We start from the raw sequence: 26,297 nt of genomic DNA on the forward strand, positions 1-26,297 counted from the left end.
TCCCTCACTGTGAGAAGTGAGGTTACACAGAACCAGGCAGAGGGCCTTCTCAGTAGTGGCGCCCGCCCTGTGGAACACCCTCCCACCAGATGTCAAGGAAATAAGCAACTATCCTACTTTTAAAAGACATCTGAAGGCAGCCCTGTTTAGGGAAGTTTTTAACATTTAATGCTGTACAGTGGAACTTTGGGTTACATTATCAGGCCCCCCGGAAGTGTTTTGCTGCGTGCGCAGAAGTGGTCTACCACTGTGCGTGCATGCACAGAAGCAAAAAAACCGCTTCTGCGCATGTGCAGAAGTGCTAAATCGTGCCATGCGCAGAAGTGGCACCTCCAGTAGTGTAAACTTCAGGATACAGCCAGACCTCAGGAATGGATCCCATTCGCAACCAGAGGTACCACTGTGTTGTGTTTTTAATATTCGATTGGGAGCCGCCCAGAGTGGCTGGGGAAACCACAATGGGTGGGATATAATTATTATTATTATTATTATTATTATTATTATTATTTGCTATCAGGTTTTATTTTCTCTCCAGTCTCCACCTGCATCATTTAAGTGACTTTGCTAACACTATTTACTCTCACACTATACATTATGACTCACCAAGCCAGACTCACATGGCCTATCAACCTTCTATTGCGGCTTGTGAGATACTTGACAAACTTCCCTTTCTGAAGTCCAAGCAAGGCAAAAAAACAACAACCTCTCAACCCCTAGGAGACTCATTGAGCATCTCTGTAGCATCCCTCTAGGGCAGGGGTAGCCAATGTGGTGCCTTCCAGATGTTTTGGACTGCATCTTTCATCGACCCCAGCCAGCTTGCTTAATGAGAAGAGATAACGGGAATCCTGAATACTGCGAATAATTCAGAGACATTTTTTAGGTGAACACTCAGTTCATCCTGGCTACTTTGGCTTCCTTGATTTCACCCTATATAAACAGAGTGCATGCCCTGGAATAGAATTATAAAATAATACCCCATATTCCCTGCAGATGCACATTGCAGGAGATGATGAATAGTGATAGGCCTTTTGGAATAACTTGCTCAGCAATTCTGATCTTCTCATTAAGGATTCTCAATAGGCTTCGGAGGAACTCCAGGGTTCCACAGAACATAATTTGAAAACCACTGAGGAAGCCGCAAAAGATTGAGGGTGTGTGTGTGTGTGTTATAAGACTGTTGGAAGGGGCAAAACAACCTTCCTCCAGGTCAAACCCCTTGTCACAAGGGAGGGCATCCATCTATCAGCCTCGCACACAGTAATCCATACAATCCAAAGCATGGTGTTTATAAGTAGAAAGTAGCAAAAAGGTACTAACCCTCCAGATAGCGAGTAAGTGCTTTTCCTTCTTAGAAACTAAATGTGGGAAGGACTGTAACTCAGTGTCTCAGCATCTGCTTGCATGCAGAAGCTTCTATTGCAGGTACCTTCAGTTATGAATGGGAGCGACCCAGGCCTCCAAGTGTCCCTATTTTCCAAGGACAGTCACAGATTTACAGAAGTCATCCCTGTTTCTGATTTGATCCAGGGCAGCTGTCTACCAGCTCCACCTGCTACGGAGGCTGAGACCCTACATGCCTGCGGACTGTCTTGCCAGAGTGGTGCATGCTCTAGTTATCTCCCGCTTGGACTACTGTAATGCGCTCTACGTGGGGCTACCTTTGAAGGTGACCCGGAAACTGCAATTAATACAGAATGTGGCAGCTAGACTGGTGACTGGGAGTGGCCGCCGGAACCACGTAACACCAGTCCTGAGAGATCTGCATTGCCTCACAGTATGTTTCCAAGCACAATTCAAAGTGTTGGTGCTGACCTTTAAAGCCCTAAATGGCCTTGGTCCTGTATACCTGAAGGAGCGTCTCCACCCCCATCGTTCAGCCCAGATGCTGAGGTCCAGCGCCAAGGGCCTTCTGGCGGTTCCCTCATTGCGAGAAGTGAGGTTACAGGGAACCAGACAGAGGGCCTTCTTGGTAGTGGCGCCCGCCCTGTGGAACGCCCTTTAAAAAGACAACTGAAGGCAGCCCTGTTTAGGGAAGTTTTTAATATTTAATGCTGTATTGTTTTTAACACTCGATTGGAAGCCGCCCAGAGTGGCTGGCGAAAACTATTATTATTATTATTATTATTATTATTATTATTATTATTATTATCCCAGAATGTCCCGCTTTTCCTTAGGATGTCCCTATTTTCATCAGAGAATTGTTAGAGGGTATGGAGTTATGCGACCCCCAAGCCAATGAGATAAGTAACAATACAACCTTTAAAGGTAAAGGTAAAGGTACCCCTGCCCGAACGGGCCAGTCTTGACAGACTCTGGGGTTTGTGCGCCCATCTCACTCAAGAGGCCGGGGGCCAGCGTTGTCCGCAGACACTTCCGGGTCACGTGGCCAGCGTGACAAGCTGCATCTGGCGAGCCAGCGCAGCACACGGAACGCCGTTTACCTTCCCGCTGGTAAGCGGTACCTATTTATCTACTTGCACCCGGGGGTGCTTTCGAACTGCTAGGTTGGCAGGCGCTGGGACCGAGCAGCGGGAGCGCACCCCGCCGCGGGGATTCGAACCGCCAACCTTTCGATCGGCAAGCCCTAGGCGCTGAGGCTTTTACCCACAGCGCCACCCGCGTCCCGAATACAACCTTTAGAAGACATCTTAAGTTTCCTGTGTTCCTACAAATGGATTAACAAGCCTAATTCGAAATGTCACCATAAGTGACCTTCAGATCAATCTTGTTGGGTCCGTATTTCCTATCACAAATCTTCTAAGGCATCTTCTCCGAAGCTACACTCCACCTGTGTATTTTCTTTTCAATTATCTTCAAACTGCATACTATAAATATGAACTCCTGCAAGCCAATTACTTCTTATGACTTCACCCCAGCAAAGAAACTCTGAACCTAGAAGCAATCAGAGGCGAAATGAACTCTTATATGTAACCCATTTTTATTTCAGATGAAATAAAGTTTGTTGCTGGAGTGGAGAATAGGGCCCATGAATTTTGCATGATTTTCCAGTTCGTGGAAACCAATTATTCACTTGTTGCCTCAAAAATATGGGTAACGAAAGAAAAACAATTTAGATAAAGCAGCACAGCAAGCTTTTGTTTTAATGCTATTATTTTATGAGAAGCTGGGGACAAATAAAAGAGGGGGAACCTGGGGGGAAATGCAAGAAAGGGTGATTGCTTTTGCAGTGCCCATAAGGAAGGGGCTAGTAAAACCAATGTAGGGCAGTGTTTGTGCATATACAATGAAGTAACCAAAGTTAAATTAGCTTACGAAGGGACATGTGAAACTTATAGCCTTTGGAGGCCTGTTTGGAGAAGTTATTGCATTGGGTTAACCAAGAAAAAAAATTTAATTGCTTATGCTTTAGGCCAAATGTTGGTACTTGCAGTGGAAAGAGCAGGGGCAGGGAAGAGTTTAATTACAGAAGTACAAGTAAATCTCAGAAGCAACCAGAAGGTTTAAAATTATTTCCAAGCCCCATCAAACTCTTTCATTACATTTGCATTCATATCACATGAGACTGGCCATGGATGGCTCTAACAGGGTGCCATTGCATCCTGCTATACAGATGACAATCCTTTAACTGAAGAAGACCTCTATCTGAAGGGCAGCCTGGCCCAAGTCCAGTTTAAAAATGAGGAGCCATAAAAACTTCTGGGAAATGATATATAATGAGATGAAGAAAATGTTGAAATATACATTTATTAAAAAAAACCAGAAGCATTTTTATTAGGCATTGTAGGAGATGATATAAATAGAAATGATTGTAAGTTGTTCTTATATGCAATGACAGCAGCAAGAATCTTAGTGGCATAAAAATGGAAGCAAGAAAAATTACCGACGAAAGAAGAATGGAGGATGAAATTGATGGACTATGCAGAACTTGATAAACAGGAAGAATTCGAAACATTTGTAGGTTTGCAGGAAGTTTTGTAAGGGGAACAATTTGAACTATTGCCTTATTGAACGAAAGGTTGACATTGGTTATGATATGAAGGTAATATGAATTTAAGAAATGCAGGAGAAATTATAAAAACAGGAGATTATCAGAGGAGCTGATGGAAGTCCAAAAGATTGTATAAGAGGTGGAAATTCATAAAATGTATGACAATATAAATGTTTTAAAATGAATTAAAAAATATTAAAAAATAAAATAAAAATGAGGAGCCATAAGAAAGGAGAACAAAGGCTTTGAAGTTGCCCATCAATAGCTCCTGAATAGGCATGTGGGCCACCTTGCCCCAGTCTCCTCCACTGCGGTGAGATGTGTTTTTATTTAAATTATAGCAATTATATCTGGGGAATGCGGGTGGCGCTGTGAGTTAAACCACAGACCCTAGAACTTGCCAATCAGAAGGTCGGCAGTTCAAATCCCCGCAACGGGGTGAGCTCCTATTGCTCGGTCCCTGCTCCTGGCAGCCTAGCAGTTCGAAAGCACGTCAAAGTGCAAGTAGATACTGTATTTTTTGCTCTATTGGAGCACCGGACCATAGGACGCACTGGACCATAGGAGGGGGAGAACAGGGGAAAAAAATTTTTCTTGTTCTCCCCCTCTAAAACAAGGTGCGTTCTGTGCGTTCAAGGTGCGTTCACCCGAAGCCTCCAGAGCCCAGTGGGAGTTCCCGCTGGGCTCTGGAGGCTTTGGGTTCCTTTTGACCTGCTCTTTGGGGCTGGCGGGGGGGAGCGCTGCTTTCCCCCACCACCAGCCCAAAAGACCAGGTCAGGGAACAGCGGGAAGGCGGCACTCCGCCTCCCCGCTGTCCCCCGAGCTTGTGGGGCTGGCGGTGGGGAAAGCAGCGCTTCTCCCCCACTGCCAGCCTCCAAACTAGGTTGGGGAACAGCGGGAAGGTGGCACTCCGCCTCCCTGCTGTCCCCCAGCTTGTGGGGCTGGCGGTAGGGAGAAGCGCTGCTTTCCCCACCACCAGCCTCCAAACCAGGTCGGGTTTGGAGGCCACTATCCGCAAGCCTTGGGAGCCCGGCGGCCCAAGGCTTGCGGATAGCTTCTTGAAGCCTGGAGAGTGAAAGGGGTTGTTGCGCACCGACCCCTCTCGCTCTCCAGGCTTCAGCGAAAGCCTGCATTCGCCCCATAGGACGCACACACATTTCCCCTTCATTTTTGGAGGGGGAAAAGTGAGTCCTATAGGGCGAAAAATACGGTAAATAGGTACCGCTCCGACAGGAAGGTAAACGGTGTTTCCGTGCGCTGCTCTGGTTCGCCAGAAGCGGCTTAGTCATGCTGGCCACGTGACCCGGAAGCTGTACTCCGGCTCCCTCGGCCAATAAAGCGAGATGAGTGCCGCAACCCCAGAGTTGGCCACGACTGGACCTAATGGTCAGGGGTCCCTTTACCTTTAATTATATATGGATTGACATCCATACGTATACATTTTCATATTATATGCAAATCCATGTCCTTTTCGCTTCCTATTTACTTATGTACTTCTTCTTTTCTGATGATTTAATATGGGGCAGTCAAAGTGCTTTTCCTTTTCCTTTCCTGCTCCCCACTTCCTTTTTTAAAAGCTTGCCACCACATCAAGCATCATCTTGCCTGGCTGCAGCAATCTTGTGGCTTTCTTGGGAATAAAATACCCTTGGGAATGATGCTATGTTATCATTCCCAGGAGTATTCTTCGGGGGGGAGGGGGGAGGTGGCTGACCCCAAGGGGAGACTTTGAACACTGAGTGTGGGGGCTGGGAGTGAAGAAGAAGGAGACTAGAGCTCCATGACATGTAGGGTTTATCAGCCCTGTTGTGTCTCTCTTCTTGGCTGATTGGCAAAGGAACCTTTTCCTCTTGCGATGGATCGTAAACCCTTGTTCCTCACTCCTGAGCTGAGCATGCGCTGGATATGTCAGCTGTTCTATTGCTGTAATATTTTGAGTCTGAGTGTAAAGTACATGCCCAGCCTTTTCGGCCAGTTCAGATGGTGTGATAGCACTTTGATGATGTGGCTTTATCTCAGGGTCAGCCTAAATAAGCTGAGGCTTCATTTTATACAGCAATGTCTCATGTGGATGTCTGCTTCCGATAACAGTTTAATGGAGGGTAATTTCCTTCAGATGCGTCAAGTGAAAATAAAAGCCTCTGCGTTTCCTGTTCATTTTATCGCACCCTTAAAACATGGCACTAAACAAGGACTGTATACAATTCCATCTCTGCCTGTAGTGTCCAATCCACTTTCTTAGGACTGGGCCAGGGAAACTTTTTGAGAATATGCAGCCTGAAGAATGGTCTCGGAAAGGATTTTCCAACATGTCGTTGACACATGGTAGGCACCAATTTGAAAGATAAAATTGTGAGAAGCCTTCCCAGCTTCAAAGCTTTCTAGCCTTGAAAATCCTAGTTAAAAGTGTACAGAAGAGTCACACCATGAGTCCCAGGATCATAGGTTGGAGTCAGTCCCAAAAACCAACCCCACAGCAAGTCCAGCATCCAATCTTTAAAGTAATCATGGGGGTGCAATGTAGACTGAGACCACAGCATGCAAAGAAGGGAAGTTTAATCGTTCCTTTTCCCACTATGATTTCCCCCAGAATCAGCCCCACGCCAAGTAGTGAAAGGTGAGTGGAAGCTCCCATTGGTGCCCATGGGAGATTTTTTCTATTTGCTACTTAGAGCATGGAGGCAGCTGGGAATGATGGTACAGGAGATAATAAACAAACCTTTCTTCCCCACATGCATTGATCCTGATCTGGATAAGGGCCCCACAAGCTTACTTTTAAGTTTAAATATGCTACATGGAGCTGCCTACTCTTTAACATAATCTATAATTTTGACCTTCAGACCTCCTTGCCTATCTAGGAAAATGGCAACAAGGAAGTAAAGCAAAGAGGTCTGGTTTTACGGGGAGAAAAAGAGTGTACAGGGGTATCTCAGTTTTCGAATGTCTCCACTGACGAACATTTCAGTTTTCGAACACCATAAACCCAGAAGTACATGCTTCGGTTTTCGAACACACCTCAGAAGCCGAACATGCCACGTAGCTTCCGCTGAGTGCAAGATCCTGAGGCCTAGCTGCTGGCTGTTGAGTTTTTGGTTTTCAAACGTTTCAGAACTCGAACTGTCTTCCGGAGCGGATTACGCTCGAAAACCGAGGTACCACTGTAATTGCTACTGGTGTTGCAGATGCACTGCTTTCTGCCTTAGTAACACTGAAATGTTACTGTAGTAACACTGAAATGTAAGACTGAAGGGAAATGACAAAGAAGTCAGTTTAAGTAAGGGTGCAGTCTAGGCTGTGGACAAAAGTAATAGTCTCAAAGGAAGCTAGAGGACAATGGAAAGCAAGATGGGCTCAAACCACCCTTAAATGGAAGCTGACCATGCACTTCAACCCTGACCCAGCTTTGAATGCACTTTTGGTCAACATTTCACTAGTCACGTTTTAATGCGTATTAAATAGACTAAGTACCGTGGGTGCCTCTTCTGCACAGTTTTCCTTCTGCATGGGAGTCGCTGGAACCTCAGGGGCAGATCTCGCAGCCTTCCTTTTGGCTTTCTCCATCTGAATGTTAGTGAAATAGTTGACAGCTGCAAACTCAATCAGCGCAGAGAAGACGAAGGCGAAGCACACGGCAATGAACCAGTCCATGGCAGTGGCGTAGGAGACTTTGGGCAAAGAATGCCGCGCACTGATGCTCAGAGTTGTCATGGTCAAAACCGTTGTTATCCCTGTAAAAAGAAAAGAAGCAAAGCAACACTGCTGCATTTGAGAATCATATCATTTTTTAAAAAAAAAAATCACTCCAATATATTTGGGGCCATAGCCGAATACAAAATGGCGCAAGCTGAAATAGTTTGGAAGTGTTTCAACACTCTCCTTACCAAAGGGGGGGAGTGCATCTGAGGATTTCATTAAAAAGCATTGAGACAAATGAGACCCCAGCTGAAATTAAAGTGGGGAGGATGAAACACTGTATGAGTGAGGTATTGATTGATTGATTGATTGATTGATTGATTGATTGATTGCAATCATATCCCTTTTCCTAGCCCAAGGAACTCAAGGTAGTGTCAGGGCTGGGTCCAGATGTCGGTCAGCACACAGGAAGCAGAGACTATTGGTGCAGTTAATTCTTTATTCAAGAATATGCCATACAACTTAGCAAAACTCACAGCAGGACTTGCTCTGCTAGTTCCCAGGACTGACAGTCCTCGCCTTCCACTTCCTCTAAGGGTCCTCCTCTGCCAGATGCTTTCCAAGCAGTCTCAGACTTCGCCTGGGCGCCTGTAATCTCTGCTCCACTCTGCACATAACATTGCATGTCCTTGGAGACTAGCAGAGAGGGGAGCTTGTCGCAGTAGGAGAGGCAGGCCCCTGGGTTTTTTCTGCAGCCTCTTGCCCCCACCCCTTCTGCTTTAGCCTCTGAGTCAGAACAGTTCCCGGTCACCAACTCTCCTTGCTCCCTCTATCCTGCTGCCTCTCAGCCTCCAATCCCTCCTCCCACTCTTCTCCCTCTGACCTCCATCAACTTCCTGGCTCTGAGCCTTCCTCCTCTGGGGTTTCCCATGAGGGTCTCCCGCCTGGTGCCTCCTACCACTCTTCATCATCCAGCCAGTCCATGACAGGTGGCATACATGGTTCTCCCTCTCCTCAGTTAATCCCCACATCAGCCCTGCAAAGTAGATTTGGCTGAGAGGCAATGAGAGGTCAACCAACAAGCTTCTAGGTAGGTTTGGCTGACAGGTCACCCAACTAGCTTCATGGTCAAGGGCAGATTCGAACCCTCGGTCTCCCAGGTACTAGTCCAGCACTCACTGGAGAGCCAGTGTGGTGTAGTGGTTAAGAGCAGTAGACTTGTAATCTGGTGAACCGGGTTCGCGTCTCCGCTCCTCCACATGCAGCTGCTGGGTGACCTTGGGCTAGTCACACTTCTTTGAAGTCTCTCAGCCCCTCTCACCTCACAGAGTGTTTGTTGTGGGGGAGGAAGGGAAAGGAGAATGTTAGCCGCTTTGAGACTCCTTAGGGTAGTGATAAAGCGGGATATCAAATCCAAACTCTTCTTCTTCTTCTTCTTCTAGCCACAATGCCACACTGACTGTTAGTGTCTAAGTTACTCCAGTGTGGTGAAAACTCTCCTTTAACAGCACCATAACTATTTTAGATTAATGCAGAAGTTAAAACTATGGCCTCACCCATTCCGTATTTTTATTCCTAGCTACTAGAGATAGCCAGGATCCATGAGACATCACAGGAATTAACATGGGGGCTGCCATTACACACGCACCCTAATATCATCTGGATACAGTTGCATGCACTCATTATAAGCACTGAAAACAAATTCATAATTTTACATTAAAATGGAGTCATTACTTCCGTGAAAGAATGCGTAGAACTCTGATTGTGGTCAAAAAAGTTTTCATACTTGAAAATTGATCAAGGTCTTGGTGGACCAGTCAACTGATTATTTTTCCGCCTGTTTTAGCAATTCAAACCTGCTGTGCTATGTGCTGTATGATTTTCCAGTGTATTTTTAAAGACATACCACCACAGATTGAAACCCTGGGTCCAATACATCTTGTTATTGCTTTTTTAAAAAATCTTACTTAGTTGTGGTCTACCTGACCCCAATAGCAATTAAAGTGTTTTATCCAAGGAGGGTGGGTGTGTGGCAAAAAACCTATTTTTTGCAAACCTAAAAGGCTCCACTGAAGCTCAGAGCTCTAAATGACAGTGATTCCACTGCAAATTCCGTTTATGGCTCTCTCTCTCTCTTTCTCCACCAGAAGGCAGAGAGGAAGAATGAACTCAATATTGCTTTAAAATAACATGAGAGACTATACATTTTAATAAAGCAGCCAAGGAGACAGTGGTATGTGATCAAATACAGCAGTACAGTGTTCCTCCTGACAGTTCTGTAATATAGCTCTAATGATATGGAACAATCCACTTACAGCTCTTGGACTGAGGCTGCAGCTTGAATTAGTACAGAGCATAACCACCTTGGGAAAGGCTCTCTGTGTTCTGCAATGCTGTGTGCATGTGTGTGCATGCACACATGTGCTCATTCCAGCAAAAGGAAAGCTGTACATGGAAAGTTTGTGGTTAGACTATACACTTTCAAAACTGTATCTGTGTCACAATGCACACTGGAGACATTATTTATTTATTTATTTATTTATTTATACCCCGCCCATCTGGCTGGATTTCCCCAGCCACTCTGGGCATCTGACAGCACATATAAAAACATATTTAATGTGGATTCAGGATCACCTGAAGTGTGGGTTTGATATGCACATTCCCATCTGCCATGCAATGCAGAAGAGAATAAAGAAATTAAGAGAAGCAGAGAGGAGGTGACCTCAACATTTGCTAGACCTACACTGAAAAGACCTACACTGGCTCCCAGTACGTTTCTGAGCACAATTGGTGCTGACCTTTAAAGCCCTAAACGGCCTCAGCCCAGTATACCTGAAGGAGCGTCTCCACTTCCATCGTTCTGCCTGGACTCTGAGGTCCAGCTCCGAGGGCCTTCTGCCGGTTCCCTCGTTGCAAGAAGCCAAGTTACAGGGAACCTGGCAGAGGGCCTTCTCAGTAGTGGCACCCGCCCTGTGGAACGCCCTCCCACCAGATGTCAAAGAGAAAAATAACTACCAAATTTTTAGAAGCCATCTGAAGGCAGCCCTGTTTAGGGAAGCTTTTAATGTTTAATTGGTTATTGTATTTTAGTGTTTTGTTGGAAGCCGCCCAGAGTGGCTGGGGAAACCCAGCCAGATGGGCGGGGTATAAATAATAAATTATTATTATTATTATTATTATTATTATTATTATTATTATTATTAACTACAGTCCATTGAAATGAGGCTGAGCCCAAGGGATCTTGGGTAGAAAACTGTCATTTCGGAGCAGCTTTCCTTACTCAAGATTGATGCCTCTAACAATGGCAGGCCAGATGCCTCATTAAATAAAGATCAGATACTGTAAGGGGCGCAAATCAGGTTTCAGCAGTCGACAGCATCAACAATCTGGCCAAACTGAGGGCACTAAGAAACAATTCAGGGTCGCTGAGGACCATTGGCAATGCACGATAACTGTCCTCCCCCGCCCCCCGCCCTGAGGTATGAACAGAGACATGGAATTTGGAAGGTTGCCATGGTAACTGGGTGTGATGTCACAAGAAGAGGTTGGGGTCTTTGGCACGAGGCTTGGGGACAGCTGAGATCTTGGATGAAGGCAGGCCGGGTGAGATACCTTGGACTCCAGTGCTGTACGGCAGTGGGGAACAAGCCCCTCTTGAGCTGACCATGCTGACTAAAGGTGTAAATATGTGTAACTAACCATATTTCTGAAGACACATCCTAACTCTCATGGGAACACAGGCCCTGGCTGAGCGTCTGGAACCTCCTGGAATCTTGCCACAGCTTAGCAGAGTTTGGGGGCGGCATCCAACCTTTGTAACACGATGCCCAAGTTGCTGCTCTCCTTGCTGTGTCCAGCAGGGCAAAAGTTTGGAGACTTGGCCTCAGATCCATGAGGGATCACCCCAAAGAGTTGCTTCCCTTCTGGCAGCCTCCAAGAGGCAGCCACTTTCCAGATCTCATGCTGGAGAGTTGGGCAGTACAAGCAGAAAACACAGGGGAGGGGAATTGTGTTGCATTATGTAGACAAGGATTGTATCCTACTGGAAGACAATTCCTTTATTTGGGAACTTACACATTTTATTTTGAAGGGGCCTTTCAGATTAAAATAGTAATTCCAAACATAACAAAAGACTACTGTTAATCCTTCTGATTCTCTCTGGATATATACACAGAAGCACAGCAGAGAAGTGCTCCCCAGATATTTAATTGTTAAGTATTATCCTAGCGCGTATTTCATTAAAAACTCAAGTCTTTTTAAAGAGAGTATCAGATTGCCTAATTGGCATATGAATGCTAATATATTTATGTTGTAGCCTAAACGGTGACTGTTCTTATTCCTCGCGTAATCCAAATAAAACTGGTGACATTGATATTAATGGGAACAATTCACTTTGCTGCTTGGAGGGAAAATGGCAGGATTATCACTTGGCACTTTTTAAGGAAGCTCTTTATCTGTTAAATCTTTCTGCAGGAAGACTACTAGGAATGAAATTCAACCGGGAATATGGAAAGAGAGCATACCCTCCAACATTTCTCCAAAGAAAATAGGGACATCCTATCCCATAATAATAATTTTATTATTTATATCTCACCCATCTGACTGGGTTGGCCCAGCCATTCTGGGCGGCTTCCAACACATATAAAAACACAATAAAGCATTAAACATTTGAAAAAAACTTCCCTATAAAGGGCTGCCTTCGGATGTCTTCTGAAGGTTTATAGTTACTTATCTCCTTGGCTCAGGGTCACATAACCATACCCTCCAACATTTCTCCAATGAAAATAGGGATGTCCTAAGGCAGGCATGTCCAAAGTCCGTTTCGGGGGCCTAATCCAGCCTGCCAGTCAATTTAATCCAGCCCCTGTGGCAGTATATGTCCTTGGGTAAAATCCTTTAAAAAGCTCAGCAACTTCGATCCTAAAAAAAGTTCAACAACTTTGGCCGGCCCTCATGCATGTTCACTTCATCAAATCTAGCCCTTTTGGAAAAGGTTTGGGCACCCCTGTCTAAGGAAAAGTGGGACATTCCAGGATCAGATTAGAAACCAGGACAGCTTCTGTAAATTTGGGACTGTCCCTGGAAAATAGAGACACTTGATTAGTCTGCTTCTGGTGAGTAGAATGGCATAATATTCGCCTCAGACAGAGAAATGTCTTAGCTGGCCCTTGCCCTTCCTCTAGTGTCACACCTAGAACATCTCACTGTTTCATAAGCATTTTTTGCAAGGGAGGGGGATGATGAAACCCTGATCCATTGTCCATGTTTATTTTACATGAAACTGGCTCACATTAGCTATCCCTGGCTCTTGGCATCAGCTGTACTTATAAGAGCTTCCTATTGAAAACTTTTCACCCAGACAAAAGCTGCTGGGTCTCTGTAAACATTAAAAATATAAAGAGCTTCTTCATGCCTGCTTGAAGATAGAGAAATGTAATCTGAATGGCTACGCAAGACCCTGCTTCTCATATAATCAAATCTAACAAGACAAAGGGAGGCCACTGGGAGCCTGAAGCTCCTTTGATGGGAAAGAGAACAAACAAAGCAGGAAACACTGAACTGTACTTCTTGGAACGATGGAATTTTCCAAACTTGCTGAAAGACTGTTAGCTGGGGGAAAAAATCCATAGAAACTATAAAGTATTTTTTTAAAGCATTTTCACCTTTGAGCACAAAGACCAGCAAATGATGGTTTATTGCTACAAATGTATCACTTCAGGGTGCGTTCAGATGGGGACTTAATACCACCAATGGTTTATTGGCAACTAGGTTTTTTGGTCCCTTCACCTGCTTGCAAATAGAAGGGGAAGAAATGGAGGCAGTAAGAGATTTTACTTTCTTGGGCTCCATGATCACTGCAGATGGTGACAGCAGTCACGAAATTAAAAGACGCCTGCTTCTTGGGAGAAAAGCGATGACAAACCTAGACAGCATCTTAAAAAGCAGACACCAGCTTGCCGACAAAGGTCCGTATAGTTAAAGCTATGGTTTTCCCAGTAGAGATGTATGGAAGTGAGAGTTGGACCATAAAGAAAGCTGATCGCCGAAGAATTGATGCTTTTGAATTATGGTGCTGGAGGAGACTCTTGAGAGTCCCGTGGACTGCAAGAAGATCAAACCTATCAATTCTGAAGGAAATCAGCCCTGAGTGCTCACTGGAAGGACAGATCCTGAAGCTGAGGCTCCAATACTTTGGCCACCTCATGAGAAGAGAAGACTCCCTGGAAAAGACCCTGGTGTTGGGAAAGATTGAGGGCACAAGAAGAAGGGGACGACAGAGGATGAGATGTTTGGACTGTGTTTTCAAAGCTACTAACATGAGTTTGACCAAACTGTGGAAGGCAGTGGAAGACAGGCGTGCCTGGCGTGCTCTGGTCCATGGGGTCACGAAGAGTAGGACACGACTAAACGACTAAACAACAACAAGGTTTTTTAACTGATTGGATTTTCCATGGAAAGGGTAAGTCTAGATTAAAGCTGCAATACCTGGTTTCCTGGGAGTAAGCCTCATTGGGTTAGGTGGGACTTCCAAGTAGACACTTCTAGGCTTGGTAGGTAAATAAGGGGGAAAATACAGGCTGGCATTTGGATGACATTGTGTGGAGCTCAAGAAGCTTGCCTGCAGGAGCAGCACCCATCCTACAACAAACAGTTCTCTGGCAACACACACAGTACAGCAAACGCATTGCTAAATGCTCATCAGCCTTACTTATACAGGACAGTCAAAGGCAACAATGTTATTTAAGTTACCATGGATCATTTGCAACCTTCTGAACTCCACTTGGCCAACCCCTGTCGTAATTGACAGCCACCCACCACAGCCCATTACAGCATAGACATCATCACCTGCCTGCTAGGTGCACATACAAAAACTATCCCACTAAAGATAGTCATGTCAGCCATGGGGGTGGGGAGGGAATCCAAAATTCCTCCAATTTAGAATCCTTTCTCTCAGGTCATTTGTGTGGGGTGTCTGTGTGTGAAGGAGAGTCTCCAACCAATCCTCTGAATCAGGGTTTCCTGAACTTGTGTCTCCAGCTTTTTTTGGACTACAATTCCCATCATCCCTAGCTAGCAGGACCAGTGGTCAGGGATGATGGGAACTGTAGTTCAAAAACAGCTGGAGACCCAGGTTTGGGAAACACTGATCGAGTCATATTAGGAGTTCAGGGCAACTCAAAAACTTTTGTGACCTTTTGGTTAGCCCAATAAAGGCATTGCCCTAATATGGATTTTTGAATCCATTCCACCATTATTTATTTATTCATGAATTTAATAATCTGCACTTTTGTAAAAATCAAGCAAGGTGGAGTACAACATATAAGGACAAAATCAACAGCTGAGCCATAAAAACATTGATGAAACATCAACATCATCTCTGGCAAAACCTATTTATCAGGCTTTAATTTATTATGGGAACCTGTCTGAGCAGAGACAACATAGGATTAGGTGGGGATAAATCTACGCACCCCAAGCAAAAATGGATCTGTATCAAAGCACTTTCAATTCTGTAAAACCTATTACCTTTCTACAGCCTCAACAAGAAAAGGTGCCACTGGAGTTTTCTTTTGCGATTTCTTGCTGGGATGAAATGGAGGAGGGCTAAGTAATACATACATATTCAGATTTCTCTTTCAGATGGAAAGTCCACCCCTGCCAGGCCTAATTTTAACCTCTTTTATTCATCTCTCTCTGAAATGTACTGCTTAATAGGTCTTTTGGTTCAATGGTCTCCACTTGATTAATCCTTCTCCAATGCATGGCAATGCTGAGGTTTAGAAAGATAACTTCTTTAGAAAATTGCTTCAGCCGTATCTGTATTCTCCTCTCCTATGTCAGAAACTCAGATTTCCCCCTCAGCTCCCTGTGCGCTGCCTCCATGCCGTTTGTCTCCTCTTGCTTTCAGTGTCAATTGGAGCATCCTCTTTCAAATTGCATTTTAATGTGCTTCATTCTAATATCGCGTAATCGATTTTCCTAATTGCTTTTTCAATTCACTCTCACCAAGGCAGGAGGAGAAAGGGGCCTGTATCAGCGAAGCTGACATTACAGATTCAGAGCCGGAGGGCATACTCCTTACTTGGCCAAATCTCTCATTCAAATCAACTGGGCTCCTCAAGAAGACTAAAAAGACATACAAAGTCAGTGGTGAGACTTACCAAAAACAGTTCTGGCAGGAACAGACTCCTTATTGATCCAAAATGAGACTTGGGAGAGGATCACAGTCATGATGCATGGGATGTATGTTTGTATCATAAAATAACCCATTTTTCGTCTGAGGTGGAAGTGTACTGTCATAACGACATATTCACCTTAAAGGGGGGGAAAGCCAAAAGTGATATTTTTAATAAAACAACAACAACTTTCAGTACACCCAGATTTATTTTTTTATTTTAACATATTCTCCAGCTACTCAAATTGCATTCAGTTCATTTGACTCTGAAAACATGAAGTTTCACTAAAGTGAAAGAAGTTTCAGCCTAGCTAAGACAGCAGTGGGAGCTCACATGAGTTACTCCAAGCTCCACATAGGAAGAACAGGATATATAATAATAAACAAAAGCCATACTGAGTCCAGGGAAAGTAAGTAGATCTTAAAATACTATCCAGGAGGTGGGATGTAAAACATGAAATAATAGGGACTGTTTGACATCCCTCACGTACCATAAAGATAAAAAAATTCCTTCCAGTAGCACCTTAAAGACCAACTAAGTTAGTTCTTGGTATGAGCTTTCGTGTGCATGCACACTTCTTCAGATACACTGAAACAGAAGTTGCCAGACCCTTCTATATATTGGACAAACAGGCCAAACCTTACGCCAAAGAATAAACGGACATAAATCTGACATCAAGAATCACAAAACAGAGAAACCAGTAGGAGAACACTTCAATCTCCCAGGACATTCTATACAAGATCTCAAAGTAGCTGTTTTACTACAAATGAATTTCAGAAATAGACTGGAAAGAGAAGCTGCTGAATTGCAACTCATTACCAAACTTAAAACCATGGAGAGACCGGGTCTGAACAAAGACATTGGATTCTTGTCTCATTATACATGACTAGGCCATTTCTCACCTTTTCACCCCTTGCCTTTTCCTGTAAGACCTATTACAGTCGTTAAGAGTCATCAACAGGCTCATCTCAGCTATCTGCCAATCTCCCATTCCCACCACCCTTCTGAGTAATACCCCTCCCCACCTTCTCACTATATAGAAGGGTCTGGCAACTTCTGTTTCAGTGTATCTGAAGAAGTGTGCATGCACACGAAAGCTCATACCAAGAACTAACTTAGTTGGTCTTTAAGGTGCTACTGGAAGGAATTTTTTTATTTTGACTATGGCAGACCAACACGGCTACCTATCTGTAACTGGTACCATAAAGATATGTAGGTATACGCTGGAGGGAGGGAAAAATAAGTATAAGTAAAATATTAGCTATCTGTTCTGATACTGCAGTATCTGGAAAACATATAATTAGCACTTCAGGATTATATTTTCAACAGATGCACCAAGAAAATGTCTTCCTTTCATTGATTATTTTTTTTAGCCAATGAATACCAAGCATTCACCAGGTGAAGTTCTCCCGTTTAAACCCCATTGAAATGAATGGGGATGGCACAAAAGCACTTCCCTGGGCTTGTGTAGTTGAGTACCCACTCATTTCAGTAGGGCCTGCAATGGAAAATTTTCCATAATAGTGACTGTATGGAAAGTATGCTTGGGACCTTGGGACCAGTCCAATGCTCAAAGCAGGAGGGGGGAAATGAAGTGAGGTGGTTATAGGTCCATCTGAATAGAAATGGAATGGCTCTCTATCCTACTTGGAGTCAGGCTTAAAGGTAAAGGGACCCCTGACTATTAGGTCCAGTCATGGCCGACTCTGGGGTTGCGGCGCTCATCTCGCTTTATTGGCCAAGGAAGCCGGCGTACAGCTTCCAGGTCATGTGGCCAGCATGACTAAGCCGCTTCTGGCAAACCAGAGCAGCGCACGGAAATGCCGTTTACCTTCCCGCTGGAGCGGTACCTATTTATCTACTTGCACTTTGACGTGCTTTCGAACTGCTAGGTTGGCAGGAGCAGGGACTGAGCAACGGGAGCTCACCCTGTCGCGGCAATTCGAACCACCGACCTTCTGATCGGCAACTCCTAGGCTCTGTGGTTCAACCCACAGTGCCACCTGCGTCCCTAGGAGTCAGGCTTAGGGCCTACCAAAAATGGTGCACAAGAACAAATGAGTTTCAGAGCCAAGACAGTAAAGAGCTAAGGATTATCAAACATATTGAAGGCTTGCATGCCTTCTCCCATGCTCATGTCCTAGTCTACAGAGCCAAACATAGTTGATCAGATGTGTTGTAGTTGGCCACCTGCCTGTCACTGTTTTTCCATCCCTGTTTCTCCAGTCTAGGGCATGCATTAAGAACAGGAGGTTTATTAAGCCCATGGTGGGTCAGGTCTGTTCCAAAGTGCAACTGTGTGCAGGATAGAACCGAACCAATGTTCTTCATTCCACACAGTGAAAAGAAATTGCCTGCCAAAACTCAAAGCATGATCAAAATGCTCAATTAATTGCCTCACTTCCGCCCATCTTCTCCTCCCACGTACCACCCACCCACTTAAAGGAAAGCTATAAACAACCTGAGCCTTCTGGTGGAAATTCTGGTATGAAACCATCATTTCGGATTTGGGCTGCTATTCAAACTCAATTTTAAAAGAAGTGGAAGGAAATGTATCTTGCTGGGAAGTCCATTACACTCCAGGATCTAGTTGTTTTATAATTACCATATTTTTTGCTCTATAAGATTCACTTTTTCCCTCCTAAAAAGTAAGGGGAAATGTATGTGCGTCTTATGGAGTGAATGCAGGCTGTGCAGCTATCCCAGAAGCCAGAACAGCAAGAGGAATTGCTGCTTTCACTCCACAGTGATCCCTCTTGCTGTTCTGGCTTCTGAGATTCAGAATATTTTTTTTTCTTGTTTTCCTCCTCCAAAAACTAAGTGCGTCTTGTAGTCTGGTGTGTCTTATAGAGCGAAAAATACGGTACATACTGAGATTTTTTACCAAGATCATGGAGACACCTTCTTAAGGAGCAATCTAAGAATCTTGGCCTGATATTCCATTATAGATCAGTGATATCTCACTTACAGATAACATCCAATACATTAGGAAAATATTGCTTCATCTTGCTATCAATAACGACACTCGGAAATCTGTCGCCTACATCTGCTCCCTCTGTTGCTTAATTCTGTCGTGATCTCTGCGAGAGCATGTTTCAAACTGCACCAGTAATAGAGCGTTTAGCAATACAATCATATAACCAACCAACAGCCATCATTTTTTAAAAAATGAAAAACAAAAACACCCACAGATCTTAAAAACTGCCACTTCTCACACTGCTGCCTGTTGCTATTTTTTATCACTACACAAAAATATTAAAAAAAAAACAACCCAGCAGTAATAGCTGTTATGTTTAATTTGTTTGCTTCAACAGCAATTCTAATAGGGATTTAGTTGGACAATCTGCATGCAATTTGTAGCATGATAAATCACAAAGATCAACACTTGCCAGCAGCACGGCTATGAAAATATGTCGGTAGCTACAATCTTGCATTTTCAACCATTTTCACTTTGCTTTCCGAAGAGAGACAGCACAGCTCGCAGCAACAAGCTATCTGCTTTAGTGTAAGCCTGGAGATAAATGGTCTAGGATTTGTCATATGCTTATTATGCCTCTTAGGCTACACTGAGATTTCCAAAACATCTTTGGCTAAAACAAAATTCCACCGCTAACTCCACCCCTTAAGTTGATGATCACCAATTGGATTCTTACCTGTAATGGATTTAACAGTATCAGTGGATGCTGTATGCCCAAGCAGGTCATACTGAACTAAACTGGAAGACTCTTCAGGAACTTCTACTGAATTCTTAGGTCCTTTTGTCCAGGTGTAAATCATTTCACTCTTTGGATATGCATCTGGAAAAATACATACAATTAAAATGTTGGGTCTTAACCTATTCATGCCAACAGGCCTTTGGAGCGCTTCAGTTTTTTTTTTACTTTGATTAGCCAGTCACCTTAATAATTATATTTTTATTTTTTTTACTAGGGAGTGAACCACTGCTCAGCTCTGCTTGCCAGACCCACCACTGCCATTCACCCCATATTAACCCCTAGAGCTTCCTCTTCCCACCCCATACAATTACTAAGCTAATTTTTCACCTTCCCAACCCCATTTCTGAAGCAGTTTCTCTCTTCAATTCTGCACAGCCATTTCCACCTTCACCCCTATATCCATGTCTCCTTCTCCTCTCCCTCCTTCTGTGCAACTTCCTCTTGAACACAAACTACCCTATTGGTAAACTCCTGAATCTTCCTCAAGCCACACATAGCAATTAGCTTCATTTTCACCTTCCAATCAGTTGTGAAACCACCACCCCATTCTATTCTGCATTTCTTTTCATGGCACTTCTTCCTTTCCCTTCTTTTTTTGCAACACCCCATTTTTACCTGCAGCCCACATTTCCTCCCGCTTCCTCACTTTTCTGAGCTCTTCTTTACACCCAGATCGCCCCCACAGCCATCTTTGTGCACGCACCCCATAATGATATATGTTACTGTATCTTTAAGATTAATAGAATTTTAAGAGCAAGCCTGCCATTGAACTTGTTCACTTAGAGAAGGTTAAGTTCAGTTGATGGGTGTTGTACACATATGGGTGTCTTCTTGTTAATGAAATATATATATATTCTAAATTAATACATTGCACCTGGAACTTCACGTTGAAGAAAACACATGGTACCAGGAGTGAAATACATTGTACTATGGAATATTAGAGGGCTCCACAACCTTTATCTCTGTCACATGAGCTGCCGAGAAATGGATGAGGGAGAGCTTTGAGTACAGTGAGAAGGGAGAGAGACTTAAAGGGAGGGGAATGGCTATTTTAAACAATAGTAGAAGTTTGAGTAAGGCAGGGATGAAGAAACACTGACAGGAACATGGTGGTTTTAAATAGCAGCACAGCTTTGAGTAAAGCAGGGATAGAGAAACACTGAGGGGTGGTTGTTTTTAACACACACACAAAGTTTTAACAAGGAGAAATGGCAGAGGTGGGTACCACACAGTAGGCCAACACCAAGAAGCAAAACAGCAGAGCTTTTCCCAACTCCCTTCTCCCTTGTTTTAAGCTGCCATTTCTCAACCAGTCCAGTGATATCCCCTGCTCTTAATTTCAATTGACCTAAGCCATGCAGCTCTGGATATTATCTGACCAGTTTCATACATAAAACGTTAAGTAGAGAAGGTCTGTGTGACTTACAACTCCCAAATTTCAGAGGACAGGCGTGACCATCCATTGGGAAATCGACCAATCTCATGGGGCACTCAGCACTTATGGTGAGCCTATAAGGAACAAAATGGAATTAGCCCCAGAATGATGTGTTCCCTCTCTCACGCAAAGTAAAATAAAAGAACGGAAAGATAGATAAATCAACTACCTCATTGTATAAAGGATGGTACCATTTCTCATGATTCTGAATAGTTTATTTGGGGCTGTCATATTATGTGAGACAGATTTTTTCCCATTCCGGAAGAAAGTGTCTGGTGTCCACACTTTGGTAACCATCAAGTTGTTAAGTCTTAGAATTTCAATGGGACCATCATATCTTAATCTTTTGTCGACCCACGTCTGACGAAAGAAAACATCCATCGTGTATTCCTACAGTAATTTGGAAGAGACACAAACTTAATATGTTTTATAAGCATATCCTTTCTATGAATATCCCTCAAGGACAAATTAGTCACTGGTAACTGTAAACTCCCTAAACACATTTCTATCAATTAAACAGAACTATGTACTCCTTTAATACTTTAATTTTCCACATTAGTCATATAAATAAATTGCTATACATATTAAATCAATCAAAAATAATTACTATAATCTAATAGAATGGCAAGAAGCACGCAATTAAACTTGTACTCTAGCACAGAACTGGAAACAGAATGATTAATTCATTAACATATGTTAATGGTTTTCATGTCCACGCTATTTTTTTTAAACAGATGGACAAATTAAAATATGCAGTGGGCCACATGATTAATTATATCAGCCAAAATCAAAGGACTATTATCTAATTTCAACAAATAAAACACAGATGGGATGATCCAAATGGGAAGTAGCGTGTCACAAAATGATCATGCAGCCCTTTATTTGGACACCACTTATGAACACGCATGTTTCCAATGGCCTTCATAAATGTGTTCACAGGACTAAAAAAATGTGTGCGTGTGTGGATAAAGATCTATAGGTGCAGGCATATGGCTTGATGCAGAACCCTATGTGAACTGCAAAGGTCATATGGACATCTAGAGCAAAGAGGCTCCAGAGCAAATGCGTACAAACCTCAGCAGAGAGGGCAAGTCCATATGGAAAAGGATATGCACACGAAGTTGATATTTTCAGCTGAAATCAAGTCCCAAATAAATGTGACTTAGCGAACCCATTGTGAAATCACTGGGCACTGGAAAAACATGCACTGGAAAATGCATGGATTGAGCAAGAGCAAGGCATAGACTAGAGTCACAACTATGCATTTGCTGTGACTTCCAAGCAGGAGGAGAGAAAATGTGTGGAAGATGGAACTGGGTGTGAAACTCAACTACCTGAGAACCTCAGCTTGCACTTACAGTGGTACCTTGGTTCTCAAATGCCTTGGTTCCCAAACACCGAAAACCTGGAAGTAAGTATTCCAGTTTTTCAACATTTTTCGGAAGCTGAGCATCCAATGCAGCTGTCGGCTGTTGTTTCTGGGGTGCCTGCACCAATCAGAAGCTGCGCCTTGGTTTTTGAACATTTTGGAAGTCAAATGGACTTCTGGAATGGATTAAGTTTGGCGCTTTTGTTTTTGCTATTTATTTTGCATTTTTTGTTTTTGAAGCTTTTTCAGTTGATTTGTTTTTGTGACTGTGTGGAACCCAGTTCATCTATTGATTGATTGATTGATTGATTGATTGTGTGATTGCGGAAATGGATAAAAGCCACCTATCCAAACAATGACTATCATCAGTGCAGGTAAGAACAAAATTTAATTTTAATTTTTATCATCTACAATACTGTCTTATTTTTTTATAGTACAGTACATTGATTATTGCTTTCATTTTATGGATCAATGGTCTCGTTAGATAGCAAAATTCAGGTTAAATTGCTGTTTTAGGTTTGTTTTTAAAAGTCTGGAACGGATTAATCCATTCTGCATTACTTTCTATGGGAAAGTGCGCCTTGGTTTTGGAACGCTTTGGTTTTGGAACGGACTTCCGGGATGGATTAAGTTTGAGAACCACGGTACTGCTGTATTTGTTTATCTATTGGGAGGATTTATAGTCCTCACTGTTGGAATGAGAACAAGCAATACCTGATGAAACCTCAGAAGATTAATAAGATTTCTAGTAACTGAGGGCACAGCCTTATAGCTCTTCATTAGCTTCTTGCCCCTCCCTGTGACTTAAAGGAGTAGTATAAATTGTGCAAAATGAGGCAACTCAGGGGAATGGACGTCTTTTGCTTAATATGTACAGTTCATAGACTTCAGACTTCCATGGCTCAGACTAAGTCTTTGATGCCAGTATCTAATACCTCTGTTCCTGCCATTGTTGTCCTTTGCATCCAGCAAGGTTATGAATTATTCTATACTGGGGTGACTATTCTCCAAAGAACTGGCTATATCATTTCCATAGCTGGTGTAAATCTGCTGAAAGTGATTTAAACAAAAACCCAAAAAAACTCACACACATTGGTCTAAATCCAGCCTGCATGAGAGGACCAGAATCAGGGCTTGCACATCTAAAAATAGCCTGAAAATTAGGCTGCTGCTAATCTTCCCTACTTTGCATGATTGACAGCAGTGCACAAAGGCATCTGAATTAGTCGTTCACTCATTACTGGGGTTCATTTCCTCACCGCCACCTCAACCCTACAAAATCAAAGAAAGCGAGTGATACCTACCATCTCTACATCAGAAACAGGTCCAAAACTGGTGACATAGATATCTGTTTTGACTTCAGTTACAGGACCTAATATATATAAAAAGGAAGTGAGCAAGGAAAATTGGAATGTTTCAGGTTTAAAAGCAGGAAAGATTGTACTGGGGGGGGGGAGCCACATCTTATGCAATTGTCACTTTGACGATTCATTTGACTAATCGGAGGAAAATGCGCAGGCAGCATGTTCTTCCAACCAAGCCTGCTGAACTTGGAAATTCTTGCATAATGTTGATTTTCATGCCATCTCTTGACTTACGTAAGTACACTGGTATAATTCAGAAATGCTTTTGTAATGCGTTGTCTCGGATTGACATAGGCAAGAAAATACATGCACATGAAGATCTGGGAAAAGCTCTTTTTTATAGAGAGAAAAGTGGTGTGGTCCTTCAAACTTTGCTTCAAATTGGGTTAATGGGGAATATACAACTGCATTCGCAAAGACTCAGTTCACATATAACACCAAACCATGGTTTGACACTAGAGGAGCAAACCCTATACTCAGTTGCTGCCTTGTTCACACTCCCTATCCCTCTTCCACTTTTGTACTCCATCTGCTGCAGACCCTGCCATTTGCCGCAGACCATATTTTGCAGTTACATCCAAGCTGGCAAACGATGGTTTGTACTTGCTTTGCAAATCAGTGTAACACCCTAAGATCAAATACTATTTTACAGTCCCATTCTGCAACGTAGGTACATGCCATAGTTTGCCAGTTTGGATGCAATGGCAAACTGGTTTACCAACAATCAGGAAGTAATCAATTGATAAGGGAGTGTAGAGGGAGGAGGATGGGGTAAAGGTGTGGGCACAGAGTTCATTCCTGCGTGTGAACCTATCCAGAGTGTGATCCAACTACACGAGAAATAGAAAACATAAAGAAGTTAGAATTCCCAATGCAATCCTACCACACCTCGCTCAGAATACACACAGGTCCCACTATCCACCTGCTCATTATGTGAAAATTCACTTATCCAAACACAAAGAGTTATGCCAAAACCTTGCTGCACACATGGCTGATTCAGATATCCAAACAGCCAGAGTTTGCCCACTTCCTTACTTTTTTGTGCTTTGCTGGCCAGGGGCTGCCATTTTAAGGTAAAAACCATGGAGAGAGGGAGTGGGGAGAAAGATTTGGACAAATCACCAAGCAGGATAATTCAGACAAATCAGGGAGCAGGAGACATTAGACAAAATCAGATTTTTCCTCTGCCTCTCTTTTGCTAGTTGGCTGCAGGAAGATAGCTCATGGATTAGAAACGTTCCCATAAGAAATAATGGCTCATCAGCTCATTATGTGAATGTTCACTTAACAAATTATTTCCTGGGAATGCATTGTGTTCAGAAGGTGGGACCTGCATTAATTTATGAGAATACTGTGGCTCCCAAGCATTTTCGGGGCGGGGGGGAGATTTGCCCACCAAGTCATTTGAGTTTAACATCCTTGACCACAATTAATGTCCAGGCTAATCAGTTCACAGCAAAGGAAGGAGCAAAGTGGCCGTGCGTGCCGTCAAAATGCTCGTACATATTTTGTCTTAATAAGCCAAGTTATGGTTTATTTAGCCAAGTTACATAGCCAGCATGTTCACATACTGAGCTGGAAAATAAGTCACCAGCATCTATTGTCCATTATAGCCTCTTAATACCCTACGCCCCATTTTAGTTTTTCAAACGCTTATAGCAAACAAAATAGCAACAGTGTCCATAATATTTCTACAAAACAATTTATCCTTATTAGATTTTTTAAAAAAATCAGCATACTGGCTGACATTCTTTGCTGCCTCCAAAAGCTATTTTGTCTCAAGTAGGTATATTTGAAAGGCACAATCTATTGGTGCTTGTTTGAGCACATCCTTCCATCCCCTTAAACTATTATTCATAACACATTTATTACCTCAACCCCCCTGAAAGGCACACAGACTTGCACTTAGGTTCTGCTGCAAAACTGTGTATCTTAAAAAAGACCTCAGGCATATAGAATTTTTTTTATTTTATTTGGTTGGTTAGTTAGTTAGTTAGTTAGTTAGTATACACACACACCCCTTCATCCATAGATTCAAGGCAGTTCACAACATAAACGTCTAATGCAGGAATCTCAATATTATCAGTGATGGACCTACATTTTGGGGGGCCTGAAGCTTGAACCATCACGGAAGCCCTTTCACAACCAGCAATGAGGTCTGGGCATAGCTGTCAACCGTCCCTTATTTGGCGGGAAAGCCCCTTATCCCAGCGCTGTGTCCCGCTGCTGTCCCTTATTGATGATGTCCCTTAAATTTCCCGGGTTTCAAAAGAAGCAGCTCCTCTCCCTCCCTCCCTGCCAGCCAGGGAGGAGGGATGCCCCAACTGTGTTGCTTGGCTGCGTTGCTCACCCAATAAGGAGTCTAAGAATGACTGGGGTGGAGCTTGCATGCCTTGTGCCGATCAAATCGGCCGTGTTGCCTGGGGACTCGCCTTTGCTCAGCGCTTCCCAGCGGAGAGGTGACGGTGGTTTTCCTTGCTGCATCCCCTTTGCCGGGTTGCTGCGCTGTGGGAACCACCGCTTGAGGCTTCGTTTGGCTGTTGGCTGGGCTTTCTGCCTTTGGCTTGGAGGGGCTCAGAAGTCGAACATACCTGTGTTTGGAAAATCCCTTATTTTGGCTGCTGATCCCTTATTTTCAAGGCTGCTGGTCCCTT

The 26,297-nt window shown here is 43.5% G+C and overlaps 1 protein-coding gene across 1 annotated transcript in view; it reads right to left on the bottom strand.

Annotated features, from left to right (window-relative positions):
• The window catches only part of GABRA4 (gamma-aminobutyric acid type A receptor subunit alpha4), a 68,108-nt gene that overhangs the window by 11,567 nt on the left and 30,244 nt on the right, over positions 1–26,297 (bottom strand). The window contains exons 3-8 of the mRNA XM_082238201.1: positions 23,584–23,651; positions 21,080–21,300; positions 20,902–20,984; positions 19,413–19,556; positions 15,745–15,897; positions 7,421–7,680 (exon numbers count right to left, since the gene is read on the bottom strand). Coding sequence (XP_082094327.1) covers positions 7,421–7,680; positions 15,745–15,897; positions 19,413–19,556; positions 20,902–20,984; positions 21,080–21,300; positions 23,584–23,651 — 929 coding nt within the window. The remainder of the gene's footprint in view (positions 1–7,420; positions 7,681–15,744; positions 15,898–19,412; positions 19,557–20,901; positions 20,985–21,079; positions 21,301–23,583; positions 23,652–26,297) is intronic.

This window comes from Podarcis vaucheri (genome assembly GCF_965113315.1).
Source record: "Podarcis vaucheri genome assembly, chromosome: 9".
NCBI classification, from domain to species: Eukaryota; Metazoa; Chordata; class Lepidosauria; order Squamata; family Lacertidae; genus Podarcis; species Podarcis vaucheri.